The sequence below is a fragment of the Pteropus medius genome, unplaced genomic scaffold (assembly GCF_902729225.1).
Source record: "Pteropus medius unplaced genomic scaffold, Ma_sr-lr_union100, whole genome shotgun sequence".
NCBI classification, from domain to species: Eukaryota; Metazoa; Chordata; class Mammalia; order Chiroptera; family Pteropodidae; genus Pteropus; species Pteropus medius.
In genome coordinates this window covers 2,762,176-2,775,064 of record NW_024348533.1, presented here as the reverse complement: position 1 = coordinate 2,775,064, position 12,889 = coordinate 2,762,176, and the positions used below count along the sequence as shown (strand labels likewise).

General features: G+C 41.6%; 1 protein-coding gene across 1 annotated transcript in view; it reads left to right on the top strand.

The window, feature by feature from the left end:
* The window catches only part of TRRAP (transformation/transcription domain associated protein), a 128,740-nt gene that overhangs the window by 82,568 nt on the left and 33,283 nt on the right, over positions 1 to 12,889 (top strand). Inside the window, exons 51-56 of the mRNA XM_039880325.1 lie at positions 7,103 to 7,249; positions 8,493 to 8,612; positions 8,820 to 9,107; positions 9,265 to 9,402; positions 10,080 to 10,192; positions 10,606 to 10,741. Of these exons, the coding sequence (XP_039736259.1) occupies positions 7,103 to 7,249; positions 8,493 to 8,612; positions 8,820 to 9,107; positions 9,265 to 9,402; positions 10,080 to 10,192; positions 10,606 to 10,741 (942 nt within the window). The remainder of the gene's footprint in view (positions 1 to 7,102; positions 7,250 to 8,492; positions 8,613 to 8,819; positions 9,108 to 9,264; positions 9,403 to 10,079; positions 10,193 to 10,605; positions 10,742 to 12,889) is intronic.

The following is a 12,889-nucleotide window of genomic DNA, read 5'->3' as shown; positions in this document are numbered from 1 at the left end:
AGTTTGCTGTTTTTTATTGACCTTATTATAACATAGTTTTTCAGAATGAAGTGCAAATTGAATTCTAACATTTGTCATGCCCAGATAGTCTAGCTAGAAAAAGATTTTCCCTCCTCCCTCACCCCAAGCATATCATGAGACAAAAAACTTTACTTAGGGTGGTGTGCCATAACATAGATAAAATCCAGAACTAAAGGTAAGAATGTTGCTTCTACTGAAGCACAGAAATCTGTTCTCATGCTTATGATGTTGATCATGAATTAAGAAGAGTGAACATATAATGCTTCACAGTGTATTAGGTGCCATGTAAAAGCTTACAATGTTGACATTTGGGATTAATCTGTACTTTTGTTGGAAATAGCACATTTTTGTTTAGCACATTTTAAAATGTTTTCAATAGCACATTTTTGTTAATTGCTCAATCTAAAAAATTTTTTCTAAAAAACCAACTTCTGCCTTTTAGGGACCCTCATGATCCTCAAGTCTGCCTGCAGCAACAACCCAAGCTACATAGACAGGCTGATCTCCGTCTTCATGCGTTCCCTGCAGAAGATGGTGCGAGAGCACCTCAATCCACAGGCGGCGTCGGGCAGCACAGAAGCAACCTCAGGTAACAAACTCGACTTGGTCCTCACATTTTTTCCTCAGACTTTAACACCTAAACGGTGCTGACTGTGTGACAGTTCTAAAGCGAGCACTCACACCTGTTTTTTTCTGCAGTTCATCATCATTTGCTCTTAACAGAGTTTCTGAGCTTTTTGATTAAAACTAAAATGAGACTCCTTTTAAAAATGAATCGCTTTTAAAGTTTGTGACTGTGAAAATGAAATTTTTAAATGGTTGGACGTTTATGTGGAACACTAAATGAGAGTTCCCTAACAATTTTGCTGTAAAACAGATTTTTTAATCAGAGCTGTTGCATCTGACAAAGAATTAAGTCACAGGTTCCAGACCTGAGGAGTGGGTTCCAGGAATCTGGGTGACATGTTGTGTGTGTGGGATCGGCTGTGGTTGGCACTGCTGCGCCATGCCCCTTGGGACACAAGTGATGTGAATGTGACTTCACACTTGGCTATACCCCAGGGTTGCTGCTCACACCGGTCCCATCAGCTCCATCATCCCCTCCCGTAGGGAGCCTCTTACAGGGCCACCCTTGCAAGGTGGTAGAATAGTAGGAATGTGATAAGGTACTTCAGATTACAGAGCTCTAGGTGCTGGAGAAAGTATTTGGGAGACAATGGGCAGAATCAGTATGCCACACAGTGCAGAGTGCTTGCCTGTTGATATTTGTTGGTAGAAATTGTTGGGCTGTTCTTTCTCCACTCGAGCAGGTACAAGTGAGCTGGTGATGCTGAGTCTGGAGCTGGTGAAAACACGCCTGGCTGTGATGAGCATGGAGATGAGGAAGAACTTTATTCAGGCCATCCTGACCTCCCTTATCGAAAAATCACCCGATGCCAAAATCCTCCGGGCTGTGGTTAAAATCGTGGAAGAATGGGTTAAAAATAATTCCCCCATGGCAGCCAATCAGGTGAGGGGCTGTGCTCTGGCCAGATGACCTTACTTTATATGTAAAAGAAAATTCAGGCAGCATCACTTTCTCAGCTCTTTCTTCTGAAAGTTCTCAATCAAGCAAAACATCTGTTCTTCTTGTATTTACATTCACAGTATCTCTTTTTAAGTTGGATTTTTCCCACTGTATTTAACAGATTTTAAATAGAAACTTAATGTGGTTTTACTTCTGTCAAAATGTTAAATGAACCTTACTTGTTAGTCTTTTCTGGTGGTGAAGGTGAGCCAGAAAAAATAATAATGAAGGACTATTATTTAATAAGATGATTTGCCGCGTTCTCATTTGTTTTATAATTTAGTTGCTTTCTTTCCCAAGTGAACTGTAGCCCCAAGGAAAATTATATTGGCATCTGTCTTGATTTTAAGCATCCAAAGATAACCAGGGCCATCTTTGATTTTGTTGTTGTTGTTGTTGAGATATAGCTGTCTTACTTTACTTGACAAAATTGTGGGAGCTTAAAAAGTAGTAGAGTATATGGCCGAAATACTTTTGAACATGTCTTTCTCATATAGAAATAATTGACCTTTTCTTTAAAAAAAATAAATTCATACAGACACCTACACTCCGGGAGAAGTCTATTTTGCTTGTGAAAATGATGACCTACATAGAGAAGCGTTTTCCAGAAGACCTCGAATTAAATGCCCAGTTCTTAGACCTTGTTAACTATGTCTACAGGTAAGTACAGCCATTAATCAGGTATTTCGTATATCAGTCTATAATGTGTTCTTTGGTCAGCCAACATTATGTGACTTTTTAATTTTTTTGCTATACCTAAGTTTTATATTCATTTTGCTATACCTAAGTTTTATATTCATTTAAAAACTAAATCACATAACATAGTTTGGCATCCTAATGAAACCTTTTGCACAAATGCTGCATCAGCCTACGATGATTTATAACATGCTCTTGGTTTTTGTAAAGGCATTTTGGGAAGTTGGTACTTACTTGTTTTTTGTTGGTTTGCTTATGGCTCGTGTAGCTCTTCCATCTCTGTGTTCTCCCTTTGACTGCAGAGACGAGACACTGTCTGGCAGTGAGCTGACTGCGAAACTTGAGCCTGCCTTTCTCTCTGGGCTGCGTTGTGCCCAGCCGCTCATCAGGGCCAAGTTTTTTGAGGTTTTTGACAACTCTATGAAACGCCGGGTGTACGAGCGCCTGCTTTATGTGACCTGTTCCCAGAATTGGGAAGCCATGGGGAACCACTTTTGGATTAAGCAGTGCATTGAGGTAGGTCAAGCTCAGCTCACCATCTGCGGCTGGGGCACCGAAGCTGGGAGATGTCCACACACACTAAGATGATTTAGAAATCTTCACCATAAAGCCTTTTTTAATCTCTAATAGGTAGGAAAAAAAGACTTAAAGCCATGTTTTCATCTGAAGCTTTTTTTGGGTGATTTTAAGCCCTTTAATCAGAAGGTTGAGTAATATTCCTTAGTTTATAGTTAAAGATTCATTTTTCTGCAAATATAAAAATTGTCAATTTTGTCTCCATGCCCTAGAAGATTTAATGTGCTGTACCCGTCAGCTCTCATCATTCTTAAAGCAGGAAGGTGGGGCCAGGCCAGCCTGACATTGCCACGGGCTGTAGTCCCTCCAGGTGAAGGGCCAGGTGCTGGTGATAGAGGCCCATGTAAAACGGTCAGACCGTTTCAGGGCATGGTTAAGTCAGATGTTCTTTGACTTTTTTTTTATGAGATTGTAGTGAGACTTCTTGTTTTCTTGTTTCCTTGTTATTCAAGTCGGCTATCTTTTATTCTTTAGCTTAATCACCAGCTTACTGTACTAGATGACCTGGGTTTTCCGTAGCAGGTTACTGGTACTGTGCAGGTAATTCTAGTCTACTTAACGAGAGTGAATGAGACTAGAAGGATTACCAAATTACTTTGTCAATGAGACGGAAGGTTGTGAAATTCTCTTTGAGGGGAAAGAAGGGAATCGTGGCGCTGGTTTCAGTGAGAGCCTGTTAGCATTTCTGTTTGTGCTGAATGCATGTTTTCTTAGTGCCATGTGGACACATATTTGGAGCTTTGCTGTTGGCAACACAGTGGGCAAAGTTCCCCGATATATTTTTCATTCTTTTAAGAGACCTATCGATTGCTATATTAGGTGCCAGGCCCTGGGTCAGGTACAGCAGATACAGAGATGGAAGACCTTGACTGTGGTGGGTACAGGAGTCGATAGAGGACAAAGCAGGCTGTAGGGCACAAAGCAGGAGTCTCTGTTCCTTCCATCCCTCGTCCTTTGTATCTGGTCCGTTATCAGGTGTTACCTGATTGAGGCCACTTGCTTTTTCTCTTTTCCCTCTTCTACCTCTGTCTCTTGGCCACCATCATCGCTTACAAGGATGACAGGAACACTGTCTTTAGCATTCATCTACCTTCCATCTGACCTACCAGATTTTTTTATTGTTATAGAATTTTCTTCAAGAACAAAGGAGATTGTGTTGCTCCTTGCTGTCGTACTTGGTACAAAATCAGCCTCCAGGATATTGGTCCTTCTGGCCCTTAGTAACCAGACCCTTACTTCTCTGTCCAACCTTGCACTGTCCCTCTCTCCCTTACTCATTTGTCTCCGGCCTTGCTGGCCCTCCATGTTTACAGACATGCCACATTCTTGACACCTAAACTAAAGCAGAATACCTTCTTCTCTGTCAGCCTCCCGTTCCTCTTTGTGTTGATGTTTGTCTTGTCCTTTGTTCCTCTGTGTTGATGTTGGTCTTGTCCTTCCCGCTGACTCTTCAGCTTCATGGGAGTAGGGAATACAATCTCTGTGAAGTTGACGAACGAGTCTCCAGGCCCTTACACAGCACCTGGCAGGTGCTCAGTGAATACCTGCAGAAAGAATGCCAAAGTGGCTTGACTGGGGAGCATCATGCACAGAGGCCGGTGGTGAAGCATATTGGGGGTGGGGGACAGTCACAGAAGTGTTACGTGCAGGCTGGAGTGTTACCTTATGGAAGATCTCGTGAGCCACGCTGAGGAGCTTGCCCTGTCCCTGGAAGACTGTGAGAAGCCGTTGGAGGGTGTAGGGAGGTTGCTGTGTGGAAGGAGATGGATTTGAGAAGGGCACGTCAGGATGAGCCAGGAAGTTATGTCTAGGCAGGAGGTGACAGCTGCCCAGGTATTCAGGAGGACTTGGTGATGTGGTATGGGAGATGAGAGAAGGAAGAGTAGACAGACAAAGCAAAGGAAGCTGTCTTCTCTGTGGGAGATGCCTCCGACATCACAGGAGGGGCAGCCCGTCCTTTGGGGGGAGGTGCCGAGCTGTGCTTTCTCGTAGATGTGGAGTCAGAGGGGTCTGAGTAAGGGCAGTCTGGAGGAGAGGGTCAGGCTTTCCGTCCAGGTTGTGGGCCTGGGAGTCATTAGCATGTGCATACCTGTTGAGATGACTAGGTGATGAGCGTGGGTCCCCACACCCCAGATGCCAGACCTGGGTCCTAGGTTTTGATTTTCGTCCACAAATCCTCTAGCTGCTGTTGGCCGTGTGTGAGAAGAACACTCCCATTGGTACCAGCTGCCAAGGAGCTATGCTCCCATCCATCACCAATGTCATCAACCTGGCTGACAGCCACGATCGAGCGGCCTTTGCCATGGTCACACACGTCAAGCAGGAGCCTCGGGAGCGAGAGAACAGCGAGTCCAAGGAGGAGGTAACATTGGCGTGTGCGGTGCCCTGTTCAGGGCAGAATGCCCATTTGTCCAAGTCCGTGGCAGCCTGAGACTGTTTTAGGGCGAGAGCACCATCTACCTGAAAGCTCTGAATGTGGTATCTGTGTCCAGTTAGGTTTTTTAAAACTTGAAATATGATTGACATATAACATTATATTGGTTTCAGGTGTACAACATAATGATTTCATATTTGTATGTATTGTGAGATGCACCACAATAAGTCTTGTTAACATCTGCCACTACATGTAGTTACAAATTTTTTTGCTTGTGATGAGAACTTTTAGGACTTATTCAACTTACATATATGTAATACAGTGTGATTAACTATAGTTTCCATGCTCTACATTACATCCCCAGGACTTATTTATTTTATAACTAGAAGTTTGACCCCCTTCATCCATTTTCCACCCCCCACCCTTCCCAACCCCTCCTCTGGCAACCACCAATCTGTTCTCTGTATCTGAGCTTTCTTTTTTTTTACCTGTTGTTTTTTTTAAAAAGTTTTACATAAGTGAGATCATACAGTATTTGTCTTTCTTTGTTTTATTTCACTCAGCATCATGGTCTCAAGGTCTATTCATATTGTCGCAGATGGCAAGATTTCATCTTATGGCTAAATAATAATCCATTGTACATATGTACCACATCTTCTTTATCTGTCGATCCATTGATGGACACTTAAGATTGTTTCTAGTCAATTAGATTTTTTGAAGTTAAAATTGATAAGCTTCTCATGTTGCCATTATGTTTTGAGATAAGTAACTTCATCATGAGCTTGTGCTGCTTAGTACATGGTATTTTCCTGTTTGGTGACTTTTCTCTCCAAGGGAAAAGCAGCCCATATTGTATTTTAAAGCACTGCTCTGGGGAGTGACTCCACCGTAACGGAACCACGTCTTCAGCTGGTTCCACCAGCAGTGGGCTGTGACCCTCCCACATCTTCGCCTGGTCCCAGCAGGGACAGCTGTGGAGCCAAGAACTGGCCAGCAAGGCTGTTGCCTTCGTCCTGATGGCTCTCAGTGCTCCATGAGGGAGTGGGTGACACCACTCCTGCTGGACCTTTCGACTGTGTTTCCCTTAGGTTGTTGGCTCTTGGAAGCTCTGTCTGGAGTGTTGGGTTTTAGATGATAGCCACCCAGTAATGAACGAGGCACCCTTTTTGCTCTAAAAGTGGTGGTTTGTTCCCTCTCCTATATGTGAGGTATTTACTCATTTTTTTTACAAACAAAAACAAAAAATTTTCTTCACTATGTTGCTAAACACTAGATCATTTGGTGACATGATCTTTCCGTAAATTGTCAACTCTGCAGTGACTTTTCTGCATTTTCAAGGGTCTGTACCAAATGGTCGATAACTTACTTGACTTAGAGGCTAATTTGATGATTGAACTTTGTGACTTCCCAGAAGCTTCAACAAATAGGGTTTATTCTTTTTTTGGAATGAGTCTTATCAAACATCATGCCAACAAGGTTCTGTGCGGTGGCCCTGACACTTTTTTTAATCTGAATGAGGACATTAGCTAGGCAACTAGACTGCATTTTGAGGAATGATAGACTGTAATTCCTAGTGATTGTTATTATTTTTATTGTTTATAGTTTGTACTTTATTTTGCTTTCTGTAATCCAAATAAGAAAGTAAAATGGTGACATTTTTATAGTGTCATCTAAAAAGAGAAAGATAGGTCTAGTTTTAGTTAATCTATTTTAGAATTTAAGCTTATTTAAATAATTATAAACTTCCAGGAAATTAAAATTTTACTTGCCAAAAGTGTAACAAGTTTATGAGAGCTGTGTTTGTTGGGTTTTCTTTAACAATTTCACTTTTTGTTTCAATGTGAATTTACATTTGTTTTTGTTTTTAGGATGTAGAGATAGATATTGAACTAGCTCCTGGAGATCAGACCAGCACACCCAAAACCAAAGAACTTTCTGAGAAGGACATTGGAAACCAGCTACACATGTTAACCAACAGACATGACAAATTTCTTGATACTCTCCGGGAAGTGAAGGTCTGTGTGCAAGTTTGGAGGGATGGTTGTGGGTTTTTTCCGCCCCCTGAATATTTTGGATCCTAAATCAGGATTATTCCACAGCAGTGCAAAGTTTTCTTTTACAAGTAATACTAATTTTCCTTTCTCAGTTGAAACCGGTATGGTTCTGTGGGACTCTAACGTGGATATTTTATGTAAAGATTTGAGAATTACATTTTCTTATGGGAGAAAATAAGAAAAAGACGTTAATTCCTCATTTTAGTATCCCGTGAAGGAAATATAAAAATTATTTACGAAATATATGTGATAGGCTGCTGGATTGTTTTTCAAGTGTAATAAAAAAGAAAATGAGAATGCGTTAATGTGGTAAATCAAGTCCCCTTTTAGGGGAGAGAACCTCCAACTACACCTATCTTGAGATCTATCCAGATGGAAGCTCTTTGGTCTCCACAAAGTCCCAGGTTATAGATATGATCGTTTTTCGGGTAATGACTCCGAGACTCTCTCATGGCTCCATGTATCAAGTTACTTTTGGAGAGTATTACAAGGGAGCAGGGATGTTGCCCTTCACATCAGGAGTTCAGTAGGCCCCTTGGGCTTCAAGCAGGCTAGAAACCTGGCTGCTTATTTAGAAGTGTTGGCAGCTAATTCAGATTTTCAAGCACAACAAAGCTGTGGACAAAAACACATCTGTGGATTTGATATGCTCCGAGTCATTACCTCGGAGTCTAGCTCTGGCCCCTTTCATAGGGTGTTGCGTTCACTTCATTCCAGTCACTTTTTCATCTCTTGTCCATTGTCGGTTGCATAGACTCTAAATTTCCATGGTTCTTGATTTGTTCTTCACAGTTGTATTTGTTGGCAAAAAATTTGCCTCACATGTGTGTGTGTTTCCTCTTGCATGCTTTCGGCGGCCTCTGCTTTGATGGCACCTGTGTATCTCTCAGGTGCACTTTCCGCATCGACATGTTTGGAATTGCCCTTAAAGTTAAACAATGGAGGCGTGTCACTGATGAGCCCTTACCCACGTCTGTGCTTGGCTGCCGAGCACACCATGGGTTGGTTTCTGGTGCTCAGAATCTGTGTTTTCATTCCGACATGACACTTGCTCAGATTTCCAGAAGAGTGAAAGTGGAGGGGTGTCTGTCTGGCAAAGTCTGAGTCAGTGAGTCTCCTGAGCGTGGATGTGTGAGGCAGCTGCGTGGCAGGATGGTTAGCACCAGCCCGTGCCCAGCTACACTAACTGGTTTTCTTTCTGTAGACGGGGGCACTGCTCAGCGCTTTCGTCCAGCTGTGTCACATTTCCACAACACTAGCGGAGAAGACGTGGGTCCAGCTTTTTCCCAGATTGTGGAAAATTCTGTCTGACAGACAGCAGCATGTGAGTATATGTTTCACATCCTGCTTTGGAAAATGTAGTTTTAACTTTTGAGAAGTTTTTATGAAAAATCTTGATTAAGTTTCAAAGGATGAAGAAACTACTATCATATAAGAGTGAAGTATCAAAGGTTGGCAGATGCTGTGTGAGAGAGTAAAGACGTGCAGATTTTAGAATGAAGACCTAAATTAACATGGCCTTTGGTTTCAGGCTCTGGCAGGTGAGATTAGCCCGTTCCTGTGCAGTGGCAGTCACCAGGTGCAGCGGGATTGTCAGCCCAGTGCGCTGAACTGCTTTGTGGAAGCCATGTCCCAGTGCGTCCCTCCGATTCCCATCAGACCCTGTGTTCTGAAGTACTTGGGGAAAACACACAACCTTTGGTTCCGCTCCACACTAATGCTAGAGCACCAGGCTTTTGAAAAAGGTCTGAGTCTGCAGATTAAGCCAAAGCAAACAACGGAATTTTATGAGCAGGAGAGCATAACTCCACCTCAGCAGGTGAGGCCTCTTCTCATTTGTTAATTATGTCTTCCTTGTCAGTACACTCTCAATAAACATCTCCCAGGGGATTTTAAATTGGAGCACAGCAAAGTTGATTTATTGAGAAAAAAATGTTTTTGTCATGAGCACTCAGAACCATAATCTGTGTTTTCAGGAGATACTGGATTCCCTTGCTGAACTCTACTCTTTGTTACAAGAGGAAGATATGTGGGCTGGTTTGTGGCAGAAGCGTTGCAAGTATTCGGAGACAGCAACTGCCATTGCTTACGAGCAGCATGGATTCTTTGAGCAGGTAGCCACTGTCAAATGAAATGGTTGGGTTCCATGGTTATGGTACATAATTATAATATTCTGGTGTTCTTAAGTCAGTTCACATTTAAGTGGAAAGTTTACTGTTTTACTTGAAGCATCTATCTTATACATAAAGGCCCTTTGGCTGAAGATGCAATTTAAGAGAAACATACATGGCATGGACGTTTTTAAAGCTCACTCCTAAGTCATTTACTGTTAGAAGATAGTGGAGATGCCTTTTATCTGTACTCATTGGTCCTTTTGGAAATGGTGGTTGACATTTCGTGTTTAAATTTTAACCCTCCTACTTGTCCTTTCAGAGTAGCGTGGGCCATGGTCCCAGGGTATAGTTCTCAGCCTTGTTTAGCACACTGAGCCCCAGAGACTCCAGAAGCATAGGCACGGGCGCAGCCCTTGCTCTCATCACTGGAGGACGGAGCAGTTCGCCCTGGGTCCAGGCGCTCTCCTGCTCCTTCCGTTCTGTGTGGGGAATTGTGCACCTTAGTTCTTTTCTCTCTCTCCTGTTCTCCGTGAATAGAGAATTTCAGGGGACAAGTGATGGTAGAGAGTGTGAGGCACTTCTGGGTCTATGGTCCATCCTGCCCTAAATAACTGAGCAATAGTTGAGGAAAAGTTTCTAATTAAACAGCAGTTTGAAAGCATTATTAACTTTCTTAGGCACAAGAATCCTATGAAAAGGCAATGGATAAAGCCAAAAAGGAACACGAGAGGAGTAATGCGTCCCCTGCTATCTTCCCGGAATACCAGCTCTGGGAGGACCACTGGATTCGGTAAGCTGGGTGGTGATGGGTTCGAATCAATTAAGGCAACCATGAAAAATCTCTGAAATTTTCTCATAATGAGTGTTTTTAAAAGGGAACTTTGTTACTTTCTTAATGGTCCCATGGAAAAAAAGAACAAACAAAAATCCGCAAATAGTTTTAAAGTCTCGAGAAATTCAAAGTGTCTGTTGGAGAAACAGTGGCTGTGGTGCGCTGAGCTCTCTGCTGTGCGGTGGGCGGTGCTGGGTGTTCCAGCAGGTGACCTTGCCCAGAATCAAGCCTGGCATCCCACAAAGCCCACCCTTCGGGGCAGCGGTGTTTTCTTTCTTCTGTGGAAGGGAAGTGAACGACTATCCCTGCCCTTTCATGAATCTGTTGGTTTGTTGGTAACAGCTTTTGCTCGCGACTCCCTGGTCTTCTAGGTGCTCTAAGGAATTGAACCAATGGGAAGCCTTGACGGAATACGGCCAGTCCAAAGGTCACATAAACCCTTATCTCGTCCTGGAGTGTGCTTGGCGGGTGTCCAACTGGACCGCCATGAAGGAGGCGTTGGTGCAGGTGAGACCTCCCTCTCACCTCCTCGCTGACTCGTCCACTCTCAGATCACATTCTCCATAGATGCCTGGGGTTTTTTTTTTTGCCAAAGTCGTGAATCTTCTCTGGAAATTTCTCTTCACTTAGAACAAGCTGAGCCTTTTGGCAGATGAAAGATAGCTCTTGGGAAGCAAGAATTATTTTTGGTTATCTCTAATACCTTTCCTGATTTTGAGTGAAATTAGAAATTAAGTATATATTCATCATCCAGTTACAATAATAAGTATGGGGTGTGGAGACCTTGGATTCTATGAGAAACAAATAAATAGTGCCTGGAGAAATTTGGAAGAACAGGATCAATTTTACTGGTGGATTTTATTGGCGGAAGCACTGCTAGAAGTGAGTACAGCAAGGTTGAATTGTGTAAGCCCAGGGCCTGGTAGGTTAGTTGCTATCAGTAAAAGTTTGTTGAATAAAAAGATATTGTATTCAAAGCATGTTACGTGTCATGCAAGTGATGGTGTGTAGTGTAAGTGAAGTTGAGTCATTACCTTGGTTGAGCGCCACATTGTTAAAAATTGAATTCCGTCCAGAGGAATTTGGTGCATGATGGACGAGCGGGCACACAGTACAATTCCCTTTTTCTCACAGGGAAGCTTCGGTCGGAGGCATCAAAAGCTATTGGACAGTATAGCTGTGTGTATTATCTGAAACCCACAACACATTATTATTACTGCTTATTATTGTCTTCGGATGCAACCATTCTTGTTGCTCTTTATTTTTTCCTGCATCTGTGCCCGTCCATCAGACTCTCCCTCGGCCCCTCTCCCTGCTGCTGCTTTTCAGGTTTTGAACTTTTCTGTGTGCTGTTTCTGTTAATGAGGTTTAGGGGAAGGAAATGCTTTCATCCTTTTCTCACCGTTTACCTAGAGAAGGTTTATTTAGATTCACACCAATGATTTTCTTAATGTGGAGACTACAAAAGCACATTGAGATTATAGGCCACTGTCTTTGAAATGAGAAACCTAAAATTTTAACCTGTATTGTGGCTATTTCATTACTAATGTCATTTTTTAACAAAATGCAAAAGATTGAAGAACTGAAATAGTCACAAACTATTAACCACAGAGTGGTTATAGAGCCCAAGTCTTGATTTCGGATTGGGACCTGGGAAATTGCTCATCTGATGTAAGGAGTTGTGTTACTTGGAGAAAATAACCAATCACTTATAAAGGTTAAAAAAAAAAATATATATATATATATATATATATATATATATATAATGTATATACATATATTGCTTACAGAATGCATTTATAATTGATTATTCTTCATTCTGATAATCATTCTGCTGAGTAAATATTTGTAGCTCACTCTAATTTTCTAAAATCTTTCCAAGGTTTCACTTAGCTGGTTATGTGCTGTATCATATTGTCCATAGGTCTGACAAATGAATTTCCTCTTTCACAAAGTCCTGATTATTTCTAAAAATGTAAGGCATTTACTGATTATAAAAAAGCTCAAAGTATGTGAATAAACACTCTGGGTAATTTTTAGTAAATTAATTTTAAGTAGTCTTGATAGTACTAAATTATTTACTCATTTGCTTTAAAAAACTCAAATTACTTTATACTCCTGTGAATTATGATTTATAAGGCTGCTTATAGTAGTATATTTTTGATGTAATTTAATAGATGGGGTAATTTTTTTCATTGGGGGGAAAATGTAAAGCAATGTCATTGTTCTTAGAGTTACAGAGTGATGTAATTGACAAAAGCCCATGTTAAATAGTGTTTAAATCCAGAAATGTGAGAGGATCATGTTGGAAACAAGTGTGCACAAGTTTACTTTGTGGACATCGGATCATTGGACATTGTGTCATTGGATCATTGAGATCTAAGGGGCTATGAATGTGAATGTGCTTTGAAAAAGTAAGACATTAAAAAACAAGACAGGGTACCTAGAAATGAAAGATGGCATGATTATTACCATTATTACTTTTATATCATTTGGACAGATAGCATATGGCACTAAACTGTGTATGGTTTTTATTGTTACTTCCCAAAGGTGCTTCAGAATACATGTTTATTGATCTTCTTACAGCAAGTCCTATACAATTTCTTCAACAGAGATATCCTTTCATCTTCTTATATGCAGAGATTATTTTTGAAA